The sequence below is a fragment of the Staurois parvus genome, unplaced genomic scaffold (genome assembly GCF_062004578.1).
Source record: "Staurois parvus isolate SC_StPar_1 unplaced genomic scaffold, SC_StPar_1.0 ptg000141l, whole genome shotgun sequence".
Taxonomy (NCBI): domain Eukaryota; kingdom Metazoa; phylum Chordata; class Amphibia; order Anura; family Ranidae; genus Staurois; species Staurois parvus.
Window position 1 is genome coordinate 1,294,387 of NW_028317937.1, and position 23,715 is coordinate 1,318,101.

The window sequence follows — 23,715 nt, forward strand, 5'->3', positions numbered from 1 at the left end:
TTAACCAACAATGATGTCAGTTCCACAGAATATTCCAATGGATTAAAGCAGCAAGGCAACTATGTGCCAAATGAAGGTTCTCATGTAACTCCGTCTGCAGTGTGCTCAAGTCCTCTTGTGTTCACATGACTGTTATCAGAGCTTCAAAAAGCACATATAGCCGGCGCCGAACAGGTCCAGCCTACACCCTGGTAGCTGATTGACTCTGCAATCCATAGGCCGTAAAATTAATCCATCACTCAATACAACAGATAGTAGGAACAATCTCACCAAGTGAATCTCAGGACATCCGTGCTGGTAAAGTGTCATACAGTGCCAGGTAGCGATACCTTGGGGATGAGACAGGACAGCTTGCAGCGCAGTGTGTAGTATGCATACAGCGGGTCAGGAGAGCCAGCATGCACTCCGGCTGCTCAGCAGGGGATAGCACATGGAGGGAGGACGTGAACCCTTACGCTTACATGTTTTGACCCTTCCACTAACCGGGGCTTCTTCAGGGTGTAGATACGCTGCAAGCTGTCCTGTCTCATCCCCAGGATATTGCTACCTGGGACTGCATGATAGTTTACCAGCACAGATGTCCTGAGATCCACTTGGTGAGATTGTTCCTACTATCTGTTGCATTGAGAGAGGGACTAATCTTACGGGGGGGGGGGGGGGGTAGAGGAGGTGGGGTTTGCTCTTGGGGTTGGGGGTGTCCTGGACAGGTGGTGAGCGTGATTGGTTGGGGTGGGGGTCATACCTTTTTGGGGGGGTTCCTTTTTGGGTGCAGGCTGGTTTTCAGGTGGGGGCGAGGGAATGTATGGGATGTGCACTGCTATGCTCATTGTTTACGTCCAATAAACATATCCTGATCATTAGCCATTGAGGTGCTGTATCCTTTTTTTTCTTTGGGGGTTTTTGTAGTATATTATATTGTGTGTGTTTGCACTCAAATACATTTTAGTATATTTTCTCCTGAAAATCTGCATTTAATAAACATTTGCACAAATATCGCATAACATAAAAAATTTGCAACTATCATCTTTTATTGTACAGGGCCTCTGCTTTCAGAAAATATATAATGTTCTTGTGGTTAAAGTCATACATATGTGCAAAAATGTCAAAATTTACTCTAGAGCTGAACTGGTTAAAAACTACAAAAAAAAACGATTAAGGGGAAATATAGGATCAGTACCTGTTTTCCATCATGGCAGTATACACTGACTCTGGACTGACTGAGAAGAATGAGAGCATCTCTTCCTCCAAGATTTCAAGTGTACCCTGGAGGAAATGGAAAAAATGCAAGATGTTACATAACTATCTCAGCAACAGCTTCCCCACACATTTAAGGACCTATGTGTTTTGCTTCTGACATGAGTTTAAGATTTGTTTTTTTCCCAGATGTGAAATGCATAATTTACATTTTAAATAAGATCTTATGGAGAAACATTTGCATGTGTATTGTTGCTTTTACTATTAATGATGCCGCTTTGCAGGTAATTGTTTTGCATTTAGCTTGCTTCAAAAGCTCAAAACACTAGCACTTAAAGTGTTACTAAACCCACAACAGTAAAATCAGTAAGTGTATGCAGGAAAGCATGCTTGTTATACTTAATGTGGAACCTAAGGGGTTAATCCTCCGCATTGTGTAAAAGGCTGTTTGATCCGGTCTTCTCTAATCCTCCCCTTCTTCTAATGCCCCCAGTCCATCTGATGATAGTACAGAGCTCTAGGGGTCACTCTGCACATACTTAGTTTTGGGAGTATGGCTAGAGAGTTTTTTTTTCCTTTCGGAGGGTGCATGTGATCAGCACAGGACCAATCAACACTGTCCAGATAGAGGGTCAGGGGTTATGTAGCCTCATAGGACAGTCAGAGCAGAATGAAAACATCTCTTGCAAGCTTTAACCAGTGCTCGGCCAGACACTGATAAAAGTCACAAGACTGCTGTATACTACTGATGAGAAAAGGTGTTTAGCAGTTTATATTTACTAAAATAATGGCAATTCCATGCTGTGTGTACAGTGGGAGACCAGATATACTGAATGCAGAGCTATGCGTTCAGTAACACTTTATAGGCAGCTGGACCTACTTTATTAGGTAGAGCTGTGCTTTCAAAAGGTACACAAACACAATGCAACTGATAAACTCCACGCTAGCAATTTTTGGGGGTAGAAATGACTGCTTGAAAATAATTTTCTTAAATGTCAGCTAATATTGCTTTGAGTAAGAGCAGACTTACCGCATATAATTGTAGTCTGGCGCTGGCTTTATCATGCCATTCAGGGAAATTTACAGATGAGACTATGGTTAATTCTTTTTCCCCCCTAGTGCCCAGTACTGGGACTGCTACATCACTCCCTGTTAGAGTGGATTCAGTTTTTCTGACAGTAGAGGATCTTGGGACCTGTACTCCTATAGCCAATACATCTTTTATTCCTGCTGATTGAACTACAACTAGCAGAGAGCTGATAGCTGCAAACAGCCAAAAGCCTGAGCAAGAACTCTTGTTCCTAGAAGGCCAAGCTATTCATAGGATTGGTGAGTGGACAGATGCCTAACCTCTTTCTGTCATCACTCTAGAGACACTGTAAGCAGACACCTTTAGATCTCAGTTACCAGGAGACATTTGCTTTGAGCAGTACAATGGCCTGTTTAACTTCATTGAATTACTCATATTCACTAATGCTTATGGGCCCCACCATTGCTAGCAGAAGACAGCAGATACCACCATATCAGGAACTTTAAACATCGCAGCACCCAAGTTGCAGTCTCTAGCTAAAGGAACCTTTTCTCTTCTAAGGCCATTGCTATTCAATTTAGTGTATTTACAGCGGGTAAAATAAGTATTGAACACGTTAACATTTTTCTCAGTAAATATATTTTTAAAGGTGCAATTGACATGAAAGCTTCATCATGTTGGTAACAAACCATACAATCCATACAAAGAAACCAAAACAAATAAGTTCAGAAATTAAGTTATGTGTGATAAAATGGAATGACACAGGGATAAAGCATTGAACACGCTAACTGAAATGTATTTAATACTTCGTACAAATTCATTTGTTGGTAATGACAGCTTCAAGATGCCTCCTGTATGGAGAAACTAGTCGCATGCATTGCTCAGGTGTGATTTTGGCTCATTCTGTCACACAGCCTTCAAATCTTGAATGTTCTGTGGGCCTCTTCTATGAATTCTGATCTTTAGTTCTTTCTATAGTTTTCTATTGAATTCAAGTCAGGTGATTGGCTGGGCCATTCTAGCAGCTTTATTTGCATTCTTTGAAACCGGTAGAGTTTCCTTGGCTTTGTGTTTGGGATCGTTGTTTTGCTAAAATGTCCACCCTCATTTCATCTACATCATCCTGGGAGATGGCAGCAGATTTTTGTCAAGAATGTCTTGGTACATTTTTCCATTCATCCTTCCTTTAATGATAAGAAGTTTGCCAGTACTGTATGCTGAAAAACAGCCCCACACCATGATGTTCCCACATCCATACTTCACTGTTGGTATGGTGGTTGTGGGGTGAGCTCCAAACATGGTGTGTATTATGGCATCCAAAGAGTTGAATTTCAGCTGGTTTCTTGGCTTTCCATGCCTTTTTTGCACCTCCTTTTCTTCATGTGATCAATACTTTTTCCCTGTCATTCCATTTTATTACATATAACTTAATTTATGAACTTATTTGTTTTGGTTTCTTTGTATGTATGGATTGCATGGGTTGTTACTGCCATTGTGAAAATTTCATGTCAATAGCACTTTTAGAAATATATTTACTGAGAAAAATGAAGTGTTCATTACCTATTTTACCTGCTGCATATCTACTTATGCACTGGAATAAATGCGCAGGTATACATTTACATACCGTATTTTTCGCACCATAAGACGCACTTCTTTCCCCCCCAAAAAGGGGGGAAAATGTCAGTGCGTCTTATAGAGCGAATATAAAGCGGCCGGTCCGGTATTTTTGCGGCCACCATGTCAGAATACCGGGCTGGCCGCTCAGCTGTTGTCTCCTGCAGGGCCTTACCTGTTCCTCGCTCCAGCGCTGCACAGTCTTCCCGCGGTGGCTTCTGTGACAGCCGGGTGCCCACTGCGCATGTGCTGCGCTTTGTGAATGATCCGGTGTCTTCTGGGACACATGAAAGGTCCCAGAAGGCGCCGGGCCATTCACAAAGCGAAGCGCTTCTCGCACCTGCGCAGTGGGCACCCGGCTGTCACAGAAGCCGGCCCGGGAAGAAGAGGGAAGGCAACTCCGCGGAAGTGGGAGCGGGTACCTGTCAAATTCAGGTACCCGCTCCCCCTCCCTCCCCAAAGGTCAGTGTCTCTGGTCATCCCCTTCACTGTCTGCAGTCTCTGGTCATTCCCTTCACTGTCCGCAGTCTCTGGTCATTCTCTGCACTGTGTCCGCAGTCTCTGGTCGTCTCCTGCACTGTGTCCGCAGTCTCTGGTCATCTCCTGTACTGTGTCCGCAGTCTCTGGTCGTCTCCTGTACTATGTCCGCAGTCTCTGGTCATCTCCTGCACTGTGTCCGCAGTCTCTGGTCATCTCCTGCACTGTGTCCGCAGTCTCTGGTCATCTCCTGCACTGTGTCCGCAGTCTCTGGTCATCTCCTGCACTGTGTCCGCAGTCTCTGGTCATCTCCTGTACTGTGTCCGCAGTCTCTGGTCATCTCCTGTACTGTGTCCGCAGTCTCTGGTCATCTCCTGTACTGTGTCCGCAGTCTCTGGTCATCTCCTGTACTGTTTCTGCAGTCTCTGGTCATCTCCTGTACTATGTCCGCAGTCTCTGGTCATCTCCTGTACTGTGTCCGCAGTCTCTGGTCATCCCCTGTACTGTGTCTGCAGTCCATTGGTTCAGAATATTTATTTTTTCTTGTTTTTCACCTCTAAAACCTAGGTGCGTCTTATGGTCAGGTGCGTCTTATGGAGCGAAAAATACGGTAATTCTCTGCATGCCTCATTGTGGTGCCGGTGACACAGAGGTTGCTAATAATTCAACAAGCTTTTTCTTGCCCCTCTTGCTGTTGGTGTTGCAAATAAATAGTTGAAGCTTACTACTCATGACTGTATAACCTGTTAAACGTTGTTACTTGATTATTCCTATTTTACCAGCTTGTGTGTGTTAACTCGGGTTGTATATCCTAAACCCCATTATTTCTGTAGCCTACGCTTTTGAACAAGTCTAATACAAAGGTGTTACTAAAGAATTGTGTCTCTTGCATTATTACTCTATACTGTTGAAATATGTCTGAACCCAGAGAGCCAGAGGTGTCGGGAGTTTTGCAACCTTCGGGGACAAGCATTATTAAGCAGCCCCTGCAGGGGTATTGCTACATCAATATTAACACAGTTGTGTTCGAAAGTTTGCATACCCCGGCAGAAATCGTGAAATTTTGGCATGGATATTGAAAATATGACTGATCATGACAAAAAAACTGCCTTTTATTAAAGGATAATGATCATATGAAGCCATTTATTATCACATAGTTGTTTGGCACCTTTTTAACTAATAATGAAAAGAGAAGTCACCCAAATGGCCATGATCAAAAGTTTACATACTCTGGAATGTTTGGTCTTGGTACAGACACACAAGGTAACACACACAGTTTAAAACGGCAATTAAAGGTTAGATATCCACATCTGTGGCTTTTTAAATTGCAATTAGTGTCTGTGTATAAATAGTGAATGAGCCAGCTCTCACGTGAATACACTGAGCAGGCAAGATACTGAGATGATGGGGAACAGAAAAAGAAATGTCAAAAGACCTGCGTAACGAGGTAATGGAACTTTATAAAAAGATGGAAAAGGATAAAAAAAGATATCCAAAGCCTTGAATATGCCAGTCAGTTCTGTTCAATCATGTATTAAGAAGTTGAAAAGTTGAGGATCTCTTGATACCAAGCCAAGGTCAGGTAGACTAAGAAAGATTGCAGCCACAACTTGTAGAAGAATGGTTCAGGATACAAAAAAAACAAAACAAAAAAAAACCCACAGGTAACCTCAGGAGAAATACAGGCTGCTCTGGAAAACAGACAGTGTGTTTGTTTCAAGGAGCATATTATGGCAATACTTGAACAAAAATGAGCTGCATGGTCGAGTTGCCAGAAAGAAGCCTTTACAGCATCAATGCCACAAAAAGCCTCTTAACAATATACCCGACAACATCTTGACACACCTCTCAGCTTTTGGCACACTGTAACTGAAGTGATGAAAAATAGAGCTTTATGGTCACAACCATAAGTGCTAGGTTTGGAGACAGGGATACTATCCCCACTGTGAAGCATGGTGGTGGTTCACTGATGTGGGGGGGGAATGTAAGCTCTAAAAGGCACAGGGAATCTTGTAAAAATTGATGGCAAGATGAATACAGCATATTATCAGAAAATACTGGCGGACAATTTGCATTCTCCTGCACTTGCACTTTCCAGCACGACAATGACCCTAAGCACAAGGCCAAGCTGATCATCCAGTGGTTACAACAGAAAAAGGTGAAGGTCCTGGAGTGGCTATCACAGTCTCCTGACATTAATATCACCGAGCCACTCTGGGGAGATCTCAAACGTGCGGTTCATGCAAGACTAACAAAGACTTTGCATGACCTGGAGGCATTTTGCCAAGACAAATGGGAAGCTTTACCAGCTGCAAGAATTCGGGGCCTCAAACCATTATTACAGAAGACTACACGCTGTCATTGATGCTAAAGAGGGCAATACAAAAGCAGAACAAACGATGTGCAGATTTTTGAACAGGGGTCATTTTATTGGTTTACTTGTTGCCATGTTTTGTTTTATGATTGTGCCATTCTGTTATGACCTAAAGTTGAATATGAATCCCATAAGAAATAAAAGAAATATGTTTTGCCTGCTCACTCATGTTTTATTTATAAATGGTACATATTGTATAAATTCTCCAAGGGTATGCAAACATCTGATCACAACTGTATGAAAATGTAGAGGTTTACACCATGCCAGTCCTACGGAATGAGCTCAGATCTTCTTATGGTTGTGTTATACCTATGAGTACCTGTAAAGGAGATTTTAAACACTTTGAAATGTCACAGTGGATATGTAGAGGAGACATGGGTAGCCTCACACAACCCAATCTGCCATCCACATGCAGTGTATCTGCTGCTTGGTCTACATGTGACAAGGTACGAAAAAAATCTCCACACAAAAAATACTTTCTTTTGGGCACACACAAACTGAGCAACTGGAGAACTTTAGATTTCTGGTGACTAGTTTCACTGAAAAATAAAAGTATACAGTACTACTACTGTGGTTTAGGACAGATAACTATTATCCTGTAAGTCAGAGTAACTAATGCTGAATCACAAGGGAATAGTTATCAGTTTAAAACAGATTGGTGACCGCCTGATGAAATGTTTCAGAAAGGAATGCTTCTCATCTGACTAAGCTAAAACATATTGAATCAACCAATAACACAGAAAATAAAGAACACAACCTGAATTACAGCCTGGTACACACAAGGTTTTGGTAGCCACAAAAAAAATCAGAGATGGCTGTGTGCACTGACTGGATGCGGGTCGGATGCTGTTTTTACAGCATGCCCATTCGACAGAAGCCAGTCGAACCTCTCGATTTCATCTGACTTCTAGCCGTGTATACACTTAAGGCACAAGCAGGAGAATAAATAGTAAATTTAATATGCTGCAATTAGTTAACCGTTAAATAGATGGAACCTAACAGGGCAAAAGAAAAAATCTACTTACTACAGTAACCAATTACAGTTCCTATTTGTGACATACAGTTGTGTTCAAAATAATAGCAGTGTGTTGAAAAAAGTGAATAAAGCTCAAAATCCTTCTTAATAGCTTTTATTTCCATACACACAAATGCATTGGGAACACTACACATTCTATTCCAAATCAAAACATGAAGAAAAATATATCAAATTTGTGTTGTTCCTCTAAAAAAATTGAAGAAAAGTGAATATTAGACTGTTCAAAAAAATAGCAGTGTTTGTATTCTTCTTTACAAACTCAAACATTCACTATATAAACTGAAAAATGTTTGAAGATTTTGCTTTCCTTTGAATCACTTAATTAATATTTAGTTGTATAAGCACTGTTTCTGAGAACTGCTGTACATCTGTGTTGCATGGAGTCAACCAACTTCTGGCACCTGTGAACAGGTATTCCAGCCCAGGATGATTGGACTACATTCCACAGTTCTTCTCTATTTCTTGGTTTTGCCTCAGAAACTGCATTTTTGATGTCACCCCACAAGTTTTCTATTGGATTAAGATCCGGGGATTGGGCTGGCCACTCCATAACGTCAATTTTGTTGGTCTGGAACCAAGATGTTGCACGTTTACTGGTGTGTTTGGGGTCGTTGTCTTGTTGGAACACCCATTTCAAGGGCATTTCCTCTTCAGCATAAGGCAGCATGACCTCTTCAAGTATTCTGATGTATTCAAATTGATCCATGATCAATTTAAATGTATGCGATAAATAGGCCCAACACTGTAGTATGAGAAACATCCCCATATCATGATGCTTGCGCAACCATGCTTCACTGTCTTGAATTCAGTGTTTGGGGGTCGTCTGACAAACTGTCTCCGGCCATTAGACCCAAAAAGAACAATCTTACTTTCATCAGTCCACAAAATGTTGTGCCATTTCTCTTTAGGCCAGTTAATGTGCTCTTTGGCAAATTGTAACCTCTTCAGCACGTCTTTTTTTCAACAGTGGGACTTTGCGGGGGCTTCTTGCAGATAGCTTGGCTTCACATAGGCGTCTTCTAATTGTAACAGTACTCACAGGTAACTTTAGACCTTCTTTGATCTTCCTGGAGCTGATTGTTGGCTGAGTCTTTGCCATTTTGGCTATTCTTCTATCCATTCGAATGGTAGTTTTTCGCTTTCTTCCACGTCTTTCAGGTTTTGGTTGCCATTTTAAAGCATTTGCAATCATTTTAGCTGAGCAGCCTATCATTTTCTGCACTTCTTTATATGTTTTCCCCTCTCCAATCAACTTTTTAATCAAAGTACGCTGTTCTTCTGAACAATGTCTGGAACGACCCTTTTTCATCAGAATTTCAGAGAGAAATGCACTGTAACCAGCATGTACAACATTTGCTGCCTTCCTTCCTTAAATAAGGGCAATAATTGCCACCTGTTTTTCAAAGAATGAATGACCTCACTAATAGAACTCCACACTGCTATTATTTTGAACATGCCCCTTTCAATTAGTGATTCAATTACACAGAATCAGCAGCGTGCATGTCATGACTGTTGGGTCTGTTGGATTTCTATTACTCTACTACACCTGCTAGTAAATTATTTGCCATGTAGAAATATCTTTTCTACTAAAAACAGTGATTGATCAGGTTAGTGATGTCTGACTGCTATTATTTTGAACACAACTGTAAATCATCTAGAACTGGGTAAGGTGCTATGTTGGCCTCACACTTCAAATATGAATCCTAATATTTGATTGGAATTTGACATTTTTGCTCAGTGGTGCCAAGTGTACTTGCTACTTTTTGCAAGCTTTAATGTACACATTGAAAAACATTTTTGATCATACCTCACACCACAAACCTATAAAAAAAAAAAAACCTCAAACCGTTTGTTTATAATCAGCCATCCATTTTAGTCATGTTTGGTTCCCACTTTGCCTTGTCTATACCAGCTTCTGATTTGCCTCCTTTTTCCCCTACACCACTCAGGCACAGTCAGGTCTCACGCTGTCTTCTCTATTCTCTGTTCACTTATTCAGCTCTCACTCCAATTTTCTGATGCGCTTGGTCACAGGTATTTTCCCCTGGCCACGGTTATCTCTTTTTCTGTCTTTTCTTCTCCATATTTTATCTATGACTAGATTCTGCTCTGCATCAGTCATCACACTGCCTAATTTCCCAATAGTAAATGACCAGCTCTGTCATCAATCCTGACTTCCTAGTTAATAATCATCAACTCTCTTACTCTCTCTTACCTCTCAGGTCTGCCTCCTTTACTAATGCACCACACTCTCCTCAACACCACTGCTAAAAACCATTTTTTCACTGTCTATTCTTACCACAAATTGTCCTTGTAATGACAAAGCACGTGTTCGTGTGAAGCGCGTCTACAGCTCCTCTGTCCTGTCTTCGAACGGTCATGTTCTTATCATTTTACATGTAAAGGATTCCAATAAAGGATTTCATCCACTATATTGCTGTTTGTCCAGCCAACCATTCTGTTTTTCCATTCCACAAATTGTCCTTAAACTATTGCAATTCTGCCACATCCTTCCCCTCCAGTGTCCATCATCATGTTCCATCAGCCTCTTCACTGAGGAGTCCAGTGTGCAAACATTAAAACTGAATTCCAGGTACGGATTTTATTACATAGTTACTTTGGTCCAGCTTGGACTAACATATGCATATGCCATACCTGTGAAACTGCTGCAAAAGCAGAGAATCACTGTAGTATCTGAGACTTTACTACACTGATTGTCAGTCTTCTGGGTCCCATGTCTAGTGGCTTTGTGATTGGATACGGTAGACAGGTGATGTCACAATCTCTACCTCATTCAATCAGTGAACACTGCATTTATTGAGATAAATGCAAGGAATTTTATGAATGGCACTCATTACGAACAAGCGACCCCCTGTGGTTACTATGCAGCAGGCCAGACATTCGGCACATGACCTGGAAGACAGTTGCAATCACAAAGTGATTTTCCACTTCCACAGCAGTCTCACGGATATAGCATATACATACCTGGAGTTAAGATTTAAGCAAGCAGCCCAATTTAAAGCAGAATGCAAACCAAAAGTTTAATTTATTGCAGCTTTCTAAATGTGGTAGCTGCATTAGTTTTTCCTTAATTTTTACCTGAAATCTAGCCAGTAGGAAATTTTCTGTTCTTGGGTGTCTCCACTCTGGATGCAGGAGGAACAAAAAAAAAAACTTTGGATAGCAGCACTGTCTACCTAGGGAGAAGATAGCTGGAGTTTGGCTTTAATTACATATAGATGTTAGCGCATCTAACACTAACACTATTTAGGCAGTTAGAACAGCAGATGTTTTTTTCCTTTTGGTATAAAGGTTTTACATGAAAAAACAAAAGCTGGCCGTTGTAAGCACCCCTATCGGTGTTAAATGGTGCGTCTCAACACTAACTACTACTTTTGCTGGACGGCTTGAAAATTAACAGAATTATTGTCTGGATCACCAGGTGAAAATAAAAAGTTAAAGTAAAAAAAAAAAAAAAAAAAAAAGATGAATCATAGTGTTAAGAATGTGGGTTTGCAAAAAGATCTTTAGTATGTAAATAAACAGTACTTAACCATTGGAATTTGACGTCTTTTAAGGGTACAACGCAGACTACGGTTAATCCTCTGGTAACATTCCTCAGGCGTGTAAGCAGGATGCTCTTCAGCAAAATAAAAACAAATACACATAGTGAATTTTACCAAAATATCAACAGAAAATCATGGTCACTGCCACTAATCAAGCTGATTAAACGTCACATTGTAAAGTGCTTTCACATCAACATTTATTACAGGGTGTCACTGCTTGACTGTATAGTGAATGGATTGCTCTAAAACAAAAATAGCATCCAAAATCTGGATTGTACATTTATGCTGTTCTGAATTAATATTTTTTACTTATATTATTCATCTTTCCACACAATGTTAAGCAGTGTTTAAAGACTCATTCACACCATATGTGCATGAAGACTGAAGCGCAGATTTCACTTGCAGCGACATCAGTTTACATCAGTTTTCATGCACGCTTCAATTAGTTTTTTTATACCTTGCAGATTCCTAGGCAGAAACAATTTGCACGTGATACCAAGTGTTGTGGTGTGAACAGGGCACATAGAGAACAACTGATTTTGTTGTGCCTTTGCAAAATTTGTGCAGAAAAAACAGACGTCTCTGCACCATGGTGTGAATGAGCCATAAAATGAAGTGTTGTGAAATGTTTAAAAATTAAATGCAACTGCCCCCCAACCCCCATTTTCTTTTGGATAGGATGAAAAAAGGTTAGAACAAGTAATTTTTAAATAATTACTACTACTATTGATGAGATTTATCACCTTCAGTGAAAAATAGCACTCTCTAATCAGGGAAACACACAGCATTTAAAATACTTTTTAGTGCGGGGAAGTTTCAATCTTTTGTCAGTTTTATCCTGCTTTTTGCATTCTTACCAAGGAAACTGGAAAGTAGAAGCAATAAAAGCCTGACAGAGAATCTAGCCTTTACCCAGAAAAAAATGCTGCAGTTACACTTTAAAGTGAATATCTGGCCAGGCTATAATAAGATATGCAAGTATTTATGCATTTTTAAAAACTGCACATCAGCAGTAACAAGCCCTTATTGACCTCTATAGCTTCTTGCACTGTGAATTCTTCCCTTCAAATTGTTCTCACAGTAGCTCAGATCAACCTGCTTGCCTTCCTTTTAAGATTAAAATACTTGGCAGCCTTTTAATCTCAAATGTAAACAAACACAGTTTAAGTGCTCTTAGGCTCCATGGCTTAAAAGAAATGCCAGTTCCCTTGGCAGAAAAAAAACGCTCATATACAGCATTTTTGTACACAGTTTAGGCGAGTTCAGAATTTTTTCAGCCAGAAAGCCCCAATGAAAAACGCAAATGGATTTTTTTTCTACCTCTAAACGCTGAGCTTAAAACATGCTTCTAATCGGCCTAATGTACATGGACACATAGGGTAACAATGAGCTGCTTCTACAGGCAAAACACAAAATTCCTGTAGAAGCAGTGATTTGAAGCCAGTGAGCATGCAGCCTTAGAAGGGGAGCTGAGCTGCTGAGAGATAACTACGTTGGTGATTCTGGTGTGAGCTTTAAGAATGAATTCTTTAAAGCTGAAGTTTAGTTAAAGAAAAAAAATCTTTTATGGCTACAGCTTTAGTCACATAACTGACCTGTAACAAAATGTATCCAATGTCCTGATTATTTTTTTTGCTGCCTCTAAAATATGCCCCTAAATGTCCTAAATGCGCATGGACACATACGATAAAACTGAGCTGATTTTACAGGCAAAAAGCTAAACCAGTGTGCATGAACCTGAAAGGTTTAACTTGCACAGGCATTTTTAGTCTGGCAGTGGAAGAGCATGGGGAAAAAGGTAATGGTTGCTTATGGCAACTCCAATGCTGCAAGCTATTGCCAATTATGAGCATAGAACAAGTTTACTTTGCCAACTGTTTGGAGAATAGGCAAATATATCAGACACTTCACAGTGTTCAAACAAAGATTTTCTGTGTGCAGCCACCATATATGGAATATAAGCAACTGTCAACTACATGAGTAGTAAAAGTAGGTCATTGTGCTGCTGTTCACACTGTCCTGCGTACCATAATATACTGCAATTATGAAAGAAATCCTCCCAATGTTGACACACTGATTATATCAAGAATCACATACCAATGTGCATCTACTCTCTGGACGCCTGTGGATGCTTTAGGGAGGTTAAACTCAAATACAAATGAATTCCTGGATTCTAAACAGTATAGACACTAATTTTTAATGTTTTATACAGCTATGCCTGTAAAAGGGGACAGCCTGAAGTGATAGCAGGACTTAATTTACTAACTATAGCTGCACTTTAATCTATTAGGAAAGCTGTCTATATTTTGTAAGGGCGGGGAGCTGAATGGTCAAGAAGTGGTCCATTTCTCTATTAAACTGAAAAAAACAAAAAAAAAAACAACCATTTTGGAATCAACCCTATTCTTGTAAATGAAGCCCTTCTCTATATTTCATGAAATGTTATAGCAAGAAAATACAATTTAAAAAAATCCCCAAAATAGCACACATTGCAGCAAAACTGTTTAGTAAGGTACCTGTCCTCTTATCCTTTCCTTTATTAATTCTTTCCCTAGGTCTCCTCACTTTCTGCTCCAAGTACAGAAGAACCTTCTCTTGCTCTTCCCCAGAGCGGTTCATAAACTCATTCCATATCTGCAAAAAAGACACATTTTTTTTTAGAGGAGCTATGTAGAAGAACACAATTACACTACTCTGCATATGATGGTTAGATCTGACCTTCAGAGGTAAATGCTTATTTTGCAAAATCTAGTATGAGCAGGTTCAGAATTCTATCAATAATTTTCAATCCATATGCTTTTTCTTCTGGAGCACTTAGCGAAGTTCAGAGAGGACAAACCATGCCTATTGTTACAGCACAGCAAAAAAATCACTTTCTACAACTCAAGACACCACTTGAGAAAACCATTGAAGAAAAAACACAGACAGGTAAGTTCAAGTGCCTAACTACTGCTAAATGGATTATAAGTGTTTGTGGAAGTGGATAAGATACACATTATGTAAAACACAATTGATTGGGAAATGCCACGTTTATAATGCTTGAATCTAGTTTTTGTTCTTATTGCAGTGGAGACACTGGACCGCTTAATAAAACAGTATTAAACCCAAAACCAAAAATTTAATATATTGCAGCTTATAGTGGTTGTAAAGGCTGAAGTTTTTTACCTTCATACATTTTATGCATGAAAGAAAAAAGTTTCTATGTGCCGCATCCCCCGCGCGTGCCCCAAAACACACCCAAGCACCCTCTCTATCCAGCAATGTGCACTAGAGTCTCGGCTATCCCGGGACTCCCTCTCCTCATTGGCTGAGACAGCAGCAGTGAGCCAATGAAAAGATAAAGGGGGCGGGGCTGAGCAACAGCTCCGTGTGTGAATGGACACACAAAGCAGCGCCTGGGGAGTGCGCATGCTTGGGTGCCCCCATAGCAAGCTGCTTGCTGTGGGGCACGCGACAGGAGGGAGGGGTCAGGAGCGCCAGCGGGGGACCCGAGAAGAGGAGGATCCAGGCTGTTCTGTGCAAATCCACCGCACACAGCAGGTAAGCATGTTTATTAATTTTGTAACAAAAAAATGGAAACCTTTAGAATCACTTTAACAATCATTAAATGTGGTGTCTTCATTAGAATTCCCCTCACCAGCACATTGCAGGCAGGCGGACAGCAAGTAGTTAAAAAAAAATATTCTCAATATTGTATTTTTTTAAAAATACTTTTATCAGAGTAGTACAATGTTACTAACATTGTACTCTCCTTGGGGGGTGAACAGGGTTTTTTCTTTTTCTTTACACTTTGGTTTGCAGGAGCAATAAAGATTACTGCTCCTGCAATGCAAAGCTTGCTTTGAATGGTCATGGATGGGTTAAGTGCATGACAGTTCAAAATATTAGTGATCTGTGATTGGCTGGAGCTAGTCACATGGTACAGGGTGATGTGACTAGCCCCATATATCATGAGAGAGCTGTGGACCAATCACAGCTCACCAGGACGAGAAGCAGAACTGTTATGAATCAGATTGATTCACAACAGCTTTGCTAACATTGTGATCATGCGATCGCTATGCGATCAATGATCACCAGGATATTCATTCCTCTGTATCCAGTGGACACAGCAGTCATGGGTGGGGAGCGCTGCGTGCCCGCTTGAACGAGCAGCACCCCCGTGTTTATACAGCCAGAGCGACGTACCTGTACGACGCTTTGCCTTTAGCTGCCGCCTGTCCGCAGTACATTGCGGACGGCCGGTAAGCAAGTGGTTAAACAGGTGTCCAGCAGACAGTTGATTACAAAAGGGCGTTTACTTAAAGAAAACCCCTTCCCATTTCATGCTGTCAGCAATGGCACCACATAGAAGAGAAATATCACAAGGCCTGAGAAAGAAAATAATTTTGTTACACAAGAGAGGTGAAGGCTACAAGAAGATCAGCAAACCTTTACTTATCAGTCACAACACTGTAGAAAAAGTGATACAAAAATTATTATTATTATACAGGATTTATATAGCGCCAACGGTTTGCTCAGCGCTCTACATTATAGTGGGAGACAATACAGTTCCATACAAGAGGGATTTGAGGGCCCTGCTCCTTGGAACTTACAATCTAGGAGGGTGGGGTGAATGGTACAGTAGGTAGTCACTGTGTGGGATGGAGTGGTTGGAAGAGTAGATTATTCCAGAATTAGCAGGGATAGGCTTCCCTGAAGAGAAAGGTTTTCAGTGATCGCCGAAAGGCAAGTAGAGTAGGTGATAATCTGATAGATTGGGATAGGGAGTTCCAGAGGATGGGTGACGCCCTGGAGAAGTCTTGGAGATGAGCATGGGAGGAGGAGATGAGGGAGCTAGAGAGTAAGAGGTCTTGCAAGGAGCGGAGTGTATGGTTTGGGTGATATTTAGAGATAAGCTCGGTTATGTAAGTTGGGGAAGTGTTGTGGATGGCTTTATAGGTCATTGTTAGAGTTTCGAATTTTATCCGTTGGGCAACTGGGAGCCAGTGGAGGGGTTGGCAGAGAGGGGAGGCAGATACGGAACTGTTAGTGAGGTGGATGAGTCTGGCAGCAGCATTCATGATAGACTGGAGGGGGGATAGTCTACGATAAGGTAGGCCAATGAGGAGGGAGTTACAGTAGTCGAGGCGTGATATGACAAGGGAGTGAATGAGTTGCTTAGTGGATTCCGGGGTTAGGAACGGTCGTATCTTGGAGATGTTGTGGAGGTGAAGTCTACACGATTTTGTCAGCGATTGGATCTGGGGCTGGATGAACAGATGGGAGTCTAGGATTACACCTAGTACCCTGGCGTGAGGGGATGGACTGAGGATGATGTTAGCGATATTTATGGTGAAGTCAGTAGGGGTGGCACGGGCAGGGGGGAATACTAGGAACTCAGTTTTGGAGAGGTTGAGTTTGAGGAAGTGGAGTGACATCCAAGCCGATATGTCGCTTAGTAGGCTAGAGAAGGTTGTTGTCAGTGAGGTGGGAGCTCAGACGATTGTAGACTAAGCGTTCTAGGAGTTTAGAGGTAAATGGCAGCAGGGAGATGAGTCTAAGGTTGTTCAGGTTGGTGGGGTCTAGGGAGGGTTTCTTAAGTATGGGAGTGATGTGCGCGTGCTTTAGAGGGGAGAGGAATGCACCTGTAGAGAGGGAGAGATTGAAGATGTGAGTGAGGGAGCATAGGATGGAAGAAGAGGGAGACCGAAGGAGTTGTGAGGGGACAGGGTCCAGGGGGCAGGTGGTGAGGCGGACTTCTGAGAAGACCTTAAAGACCTCTTCGGTGGTAGCTGTCACGATCGCAGCATCAGACCCCAGACCTTCTAACCAAACTCATGACCGAAGGGCTAACCGATCTACAACCGCGATGTGACGTGCGTAAGAATGCCACACCCAGCTGCACCGTGCACAACGATTTTCCAGCTAATGGGTACCAATCGAAGTGCCAGCAGCCTGAATCGATTGTTACTGGGTCAGGTTAATTAGGCAATTAACCCCTTCACACTGCCACCACCTCCTTTTTGTTCAGAGAAAAAGGAAACTCGCAATATCGCTATAACACTATAATAATTAAAATAATCGTCCACATAACCCGGTCATTGACACAGGCCAGTTGTACAGAGAGTTAAACCAACAGTAGCGTCTCTTTAAAGGCAGGGATTCGTAAATTGCAATTAAGAGCTATAGAAACAGTTCAACACTTTCAGAAGAAAGATTTATTACTAAAAAGGGTCAAACAGGTGCAATAAAAATATTTACAGAGAGGATGTAACTAATACATAGAAAACAGCACAGCACAGCAAAGAGATAACAGGGAGAAGTTAAAGGGTTAAGTTACTTGCCAATAAGCCGTTTCAGAGCAAAAGGCACAGGTCTCCCCAGGTGGTATATTGATGTGAAGAATGGGAGATGTCTTTTTCTTAACTCTCTTAGGCTTGACAGCCTGCTTTAAAGTTTCCCAGCAGGGGTTGGTTCTGAAGTAACAGACCAATCCCGTTTAGGGAGGGATCATCAGGCGGAACCCTAAACTGGAACCAACATCTTTCATAATTCATATTCTGGTCCATAATTTTCCATCTGCACAAGCGACAGTCTACCTGCGGGTATATTATTATGCAGACAAGTCTGAGGATTATTTAGATATAAATTATGAAATTATATATTGCACGGTTCACGAGTTCTATGTTTCGGCTTCCCTGATGGTCCGAGATAAGGCGAGTGACCCATCAAACTGTTTGCCTGCTCATCGTCCATCCAATGAGCTGTCCAGCTTTTATGTAGGTCTCTCATATTCCAAGATATGAAACATAGGGGAGAAATGGATCTTTTAAAAATGTTATCTGGTGTGGGCTTCTTGGGAATGCCTTGAACTCCTGGGAAGGCTCCGTTATCTTTTTACGAGGCATGAAATTACACAGGTTCTTTGGACTCCAACTGTCATGGGGGGGGCTTTGTAGCTCTGGGCTCCCTGCTTCTCTAGCTTGCCAGTGACCCACAACCAGATGTCACTGTGGCCAAACTCAGAGGAAAGGGGGGAAGATGAAGGCAAAAATATATTTCAGGACGGTTAATCTCTTCGCCAAGATGGAGGTTGAAGCCAAAATGCTTGAACGGCGTCCATCTCTGATGCGCACGTTTGCGACAGTAGCGAGGTGAAAGGAGGACAGTGTTGAGGGGTATGGTGTGAGGGATGCTAGGTGGGGTGGGTGTCTGTGTGCTGGCGATGTCCCTACGAATTGCGTCGATCTTATTTTGGAAGTGATGTGCAATCTCGTGGGCAGTGATTGAGGCGCTGGGTGGCGGTGGGGGTGGAGAAAGTAGAGACTCGAAGAGAAGGTATTAATGAGGGTGACAAAGTAAGCTTGTTTGGCAGCATGAAGGGAGGAAGTGTATGTTAGAAATTCAACAAAGATGGAACTGCAACCATCTCATGGGCCGGCCATGGAAGTTAACACCTCGACAAGAGCACCTTCTGATGAGAAGGGTTGAAGAAAATCGCCATGCAAGTTTTCCTCAGTTAGCTAAAGAAGTAGAAAGCCAAACTTAGGTGCAGAGGACTGGCATGCATGGGTGTCGTGCATGAACGAAGCGTCCCCTAAAGCCCATGCACAAAAAAGCCCGCCTAGAATTTGCCAGGGCCCATGCTGAAAAAGAACATGACAGCTGGGAGTCTGTACTCTGGAGTGATGAGACCAAGATAAATGTTTTTGGAATGGATGGCTTCAAAACTATATGGCGTCACAAAGGTGAGGAGTGCCCTTGGTCGTCGTGCACTTTTCCCAACATGGTGATGAACCAAAACACACCTCTAAGGTCACTGTTGCATTTCTGAAGGACAGGGTGAAAGTGGTTCAGTGGCTAAGTATGTCTCCTGATCTGAACACAATCGAACACCTATGGGGAATTCTGAAGAGACAAGTTGAGCATTTATTCTCCATCCAGAATCCAGGTTGTTCTGGAAGAATGGAAAAAGATGGATGTTTCAATATGCCGCCAACTTGTTCATTCCAGGGTAATCAAGGGGTTAAGTGTGTCTAACAAGTGTTAATATGTCGTGTCTGCTGCTTTATACTAAAAAGATTGCTTTAAAGAGATTGTTCCCTCTGTACAGAGACCTGTGTTGTCAACACAGGGCCCTGGGCTGTGATTGCATGCCCATGGATCATTGGCCAGGACCTGCTGACCAAGTCCGCTGTATTCAATCACAGCAGAGTTGGCAGGCAGGGGCATGTATGCGTGCCCTAAACCCGGGAGAAAGCCACAACATACAGGTATGTTACTGTGCATGTACAACCCGCCTGACCTCATTATATATAACGCAGCAGGTTGGCAAGCAGATAAAAAGAAACAACTGATGTGAACCATGTCTCGCAAAAAGGAGCTCTGTGAAGACATATAAATCAAGAGTAAATGATTTGCAAAAAGCTGGAAAGAGATACAACACAATCTCAAAAGTTGTCTATAAATTGACACAGTTTGGTACTCTGTTCCTAGAAGTGGGCGCCCAGCCAAGATAACTCCCAAGGCACACGGCAGAATCCTCAGTGAGGTAAAGAAGAATCCATGAGTAACAGCAAAGTTTTGAACACATCCCTGGAACTGGCAAACATCCCTGTTCATGAGTCTGCCATAACCAAGTCTTTGAACAGGCAAGGTGTCCATGACAGAATAACACAGGGGAAGCTACTGCGCTTCAAAAAATAAACCAAAAAAACATTGCTGCGCACCTGAACTTTGCCAAAGTGCAACGTCGCAAACTGCAACATTACTGGGAAAATGTTTTGTGGACTGATGAAACACAATGTAGAAACAGGAAGACCTGACCGCCGCATACCTTGCCCGGCCCGAGTGGTTGGCAGGTAAAAGCAGCCTCAGCTCGATTCATCCAAGCCATGCCCCAGCATATTTTGCCCCGGCCCCAGATTGTTCAGGAAGAATACTCAGAACTATCTATGGCACAGAAAGGGCACAGCTTACCAACATCATTGCAACAGCGAAGTATGGTGGAGGGAACATTATGATTTGGACTTGCTTCGCTGCCTCAGGGCTGGACCACTTATTATCAAGGGGAAAATGAATGCCTATGTTTACCAAAATATCCTACAAGATAATATCAGGGTGGCTGTCCACCAGCTGACACTTAGTAGAAGTTGTGTAAAGCAGGATAATAACCCTAAGCATCTAAGTAAATCCATCACAGACTGGCTTCAGAAAAAGAAAATGCGCCTTTGAGTTGCCCAGTCAGCTTCCAGACCTTAATCCCATAGAGATGCTGTGGAATGACCTCAATAGAGCTAATCACACCAGACATCCTACAAATGTTTCTGAGCTGAAGCAATTTTGTAAAGAGGAAAAATCAAAAATTTCTCCTGTATCTTCTACTTGAAATCATTGCTGCCAAAATAGGATCGACCAGTTATTAAACGCTAAGGGTTCGCTTACTTTTTCCTCCAGCACTGTTAATGTTCAATAGGTGTTCAACAAAGGCACAATAAATTAGACTTGCTTGTGTTTGTCTATGGTTGTGACTTAAGCCAGCCAAAGATGGATCAAATCTTGGTTCAGCGGGGACCAGCTGAGATTCGATCCATCTATGGACATGCTTCAGTACAACCAGCCTGTTGGATTATTTCCATGTGATCACTGCCGGCAGCTATTGCAACCAGCAGTGAACATTGTGTTGGGAAGGCTTCCGCTGGCAGAACACAATAGTGCTGCAGGAGGGATTCAGTGTTAATGGGAGAATCAGACAGCCAGTGTTGATGGGGGAATCTGTCAACTTTTTTTCCTTATACCCCTAGCGAAGGGAAAAAAAATTGCATAATCTATAGGCTGCGTTAGATGAGGATTAGATCACTTTTTATGGCAATGTACTGCAGAAAAACAGTTAATAAACAGTTAATTCCAAAGGGTTCACATATTTTTCTTGCCACTGTATTTGCAATTAAGCTGTGACATGCAACTTTGATAAAACTAACATGTAGTTAATGATATTAAGTGGCCACGTTAATAATAAATGACACATTTTTAAGCACAGTGGTGGGCTTTACAAATGTTCAGGTTCCTTTTAATCAAAGGGGGGAAAAAAGGTGCCACAAGAAAAAGAGCAGCGCTAAGTAGATACACTCCACAGGACACCACAAGCTCCACACTATGCTCTGCACTTTTCTGAATAGCATTTCAAAATGCAGAGAGTAGCATGAAATAAACACTATGGAGTCTGTCAAACAGAAATCAGAGGTATCTGTTCTTCATAATAAAATGCCCCCAATGTTTCACAGCAAATACTCTTAAAGGAATGCAAATACATAAGACTCCTTAATTACAATTTTCTACATGTTTACCTCAATGTATGTCTCATTATTACAGGCCTCGGTAAATATGCTAGGGGGAGAACAAGGGCAGGGTTCACCTTCTTCCATCACACATTCATCCTTCTCCAGCAAAGTCATCAAATAGCGATCTATGGTGAAAAGAAAATACTGAGATACATATCACCAAACAATCTGTTCCCATGACTTGCTGTAATGGGCAAACTTAAACTCTTATGCAGATGACAGCAGTGCAAGTTGTATTTTTGTTTTACCATTCCTGCTGCCTGCACTGCTTTGTTAAATAGAAATCTTCCTATGAGGTCTACTGAGAAACTGACCCTTGTGGGAGAATGGACCTCCTGCAGTCAGTGGTTCCTCTCGCTGACCCTGTAGTCATTGAAGGACACTCTTTTTTTAGAGGGACAAACAGTATTTCAAGGCAATTCTCATTACTTGACAGGGACACCACAAACCAGGCATCGCTAAATGGCAGAGCGCGGTCTGAATCCAGAGTGAGCCATTGTCCAGCCACTGGTCCAGGCAAGTGGTTACACCATTTAGGACCTGTTTTTATCTCCCAGGAACTGAGTGCAGGAGACACAGTTTAGCATTGGATGGAGGGTGGGAGCAGGAGCTGTCAGCGGTTAATTTTTTGTTTTAATCAGCAAGAGACTGGTTGCTAAGATATGGGTCAGTCCTAGCAACCAATCATCCTCTGGTTAATCTGGAAAGTTAACTCTTGCAGCTCCCGCCCTCCATCCAATGCTGAGCTGTGCCTCCTGCACTCAGTTCATTATTGTCCTGCCTCCTGCACTTTCTAAGGTAGGAGAGTAAAGGGGGGCACAGGACACTACTGGAGGGAAGGAGGAGGGGGGTGGTTGGCTGGATGTCAAGCGGGCATAGCACACTACTATGGGGGGAAGTGCTGTGGGAGGGGGTGATGTAAAGGGGAAAAGGGGAGGATTGATGCAAAGGGGGGGGGGGGGAGTAGCACTGTGGGGGGCTTTGAAGAGAGGCAGTGCTGTGAGGGGTGATGTGAAAAGGGCATAGCGCACTATTGTGTGCAAGTGTGTGTGTGTGTGTGTGTGTGTGGGGGGGGGGTCTGTGATGTGAGGGAGGCCAGTGCTGTAGGAGGGTAATGTAAAGGGGGGCAGTGCTGTGAAGGGGGGTGGGCGATATGAAGAGGGGCAGTGCTGTGGGGAAATGATGTGAAGGAGTGAACTGAGGACAATGATGTAAAACAGGATTGTGATGAAAGGGGGGGTTGTGATGAGAAGGATCTGAGCCTTTGCACAAACATGTGATTCGGTCCTTTGCTGGAAAAATAATGTTACTGATTGGACCACCATAACATTTTAATTCAATACCCTTGCCCTAAACCTTGAAAAACTGTAAATGCTTCCCTAGCACACAACACACTTTCTATAGGCTATATTCATTTGTGTAGTGAATGCAGGAGAGCATTCAGCAGATGTGCTGTTTCAGCCTTAGTAAGACCTGTGCTGCGATTTGCTCTTCCACATTGGGGGTCCACTGGGAGAAGGTATTAAAATAAAATGCCTAGAGCAGCCCAAATGGAATGTTCTACATGAATAACATGAGCTGTGTACTCAACTTCTTAACTAATTCATTTAAATCTGATGCTCAATAGGCACCCATGCAGTGTGTAAGCATACCCCTAAACAAAGTTTTCTGGACGCAAACAAATTACTTGAGTCTGGGAACCTCATATGCAGGAACATGTTCAGCCATATAAAAAGTATTTACTTGCAATGACTTTAGGGGCCCATTCACACTATGCTGCAGAAAGCTGCAATATGCTGGTTGGAGGGATGTGGTGCCATTTTACAGAGAAATTAAAGTCATAACATACACTTTCCCTTTATAATAGGAGCATTTTAATAGCAAAACAATTTTTTTTTTGACAATCCAATATAAGCATACTTGGAAAATCTTTTTTCTTGTGGCAAATACTGGCCATCTCTCAACAATTTTCTGCATGTTAAGCGGCTTCTTCTCTGCTCATTCCTTTGGTTTACTTTCAATTTTTCAATTTCTTTTAATTACTTTTCAGTTTATAAGTACTACGCCTCCTGAAATTCCTCCTTTCAGAAACTTTGCAGTTCAGA

At 42.1% G+C, this 23,715-nt stretch overlaps 1 protein-coding gene across 2 annotated transcripts in view; it reads right to left on the reverse strand.

Moving 5' to 3' along the window:
- Positions 1 to 23,715, reverse strand: part of R3HDM4 (R3H domain containing 4) — an 81,523-nt gene that overhangs the window by 16,578 nt on the left and 41,230 nt on the right. For both annotated transcript variants that reach the window (XM_089673574.1, XM_089673575.1), the window contains exons 3-6: positions 21,617 to 21,735; positions 13,808 to 13,925; positions 11,280 to 11,365; positions 1,178 to 1,263 (exon numbers count right to left, since the gene is read on the reverse strand). In XM_089673574.1, the coding sequence (XP_089529700.1) occupies positions 1,178 to 1,263; positions 11,280 to 11,365; positions 13,808 to 13,925; positions 21,617 to 21,735 (409 nt within the window). The remainder of the gene's footprint in view (positions 1 to 1,177; positions 1,264 to 11,279; positions 11,366 to 13,807; positions 13,926 to 21,616; positions 21,736 to 23,715) is intronic.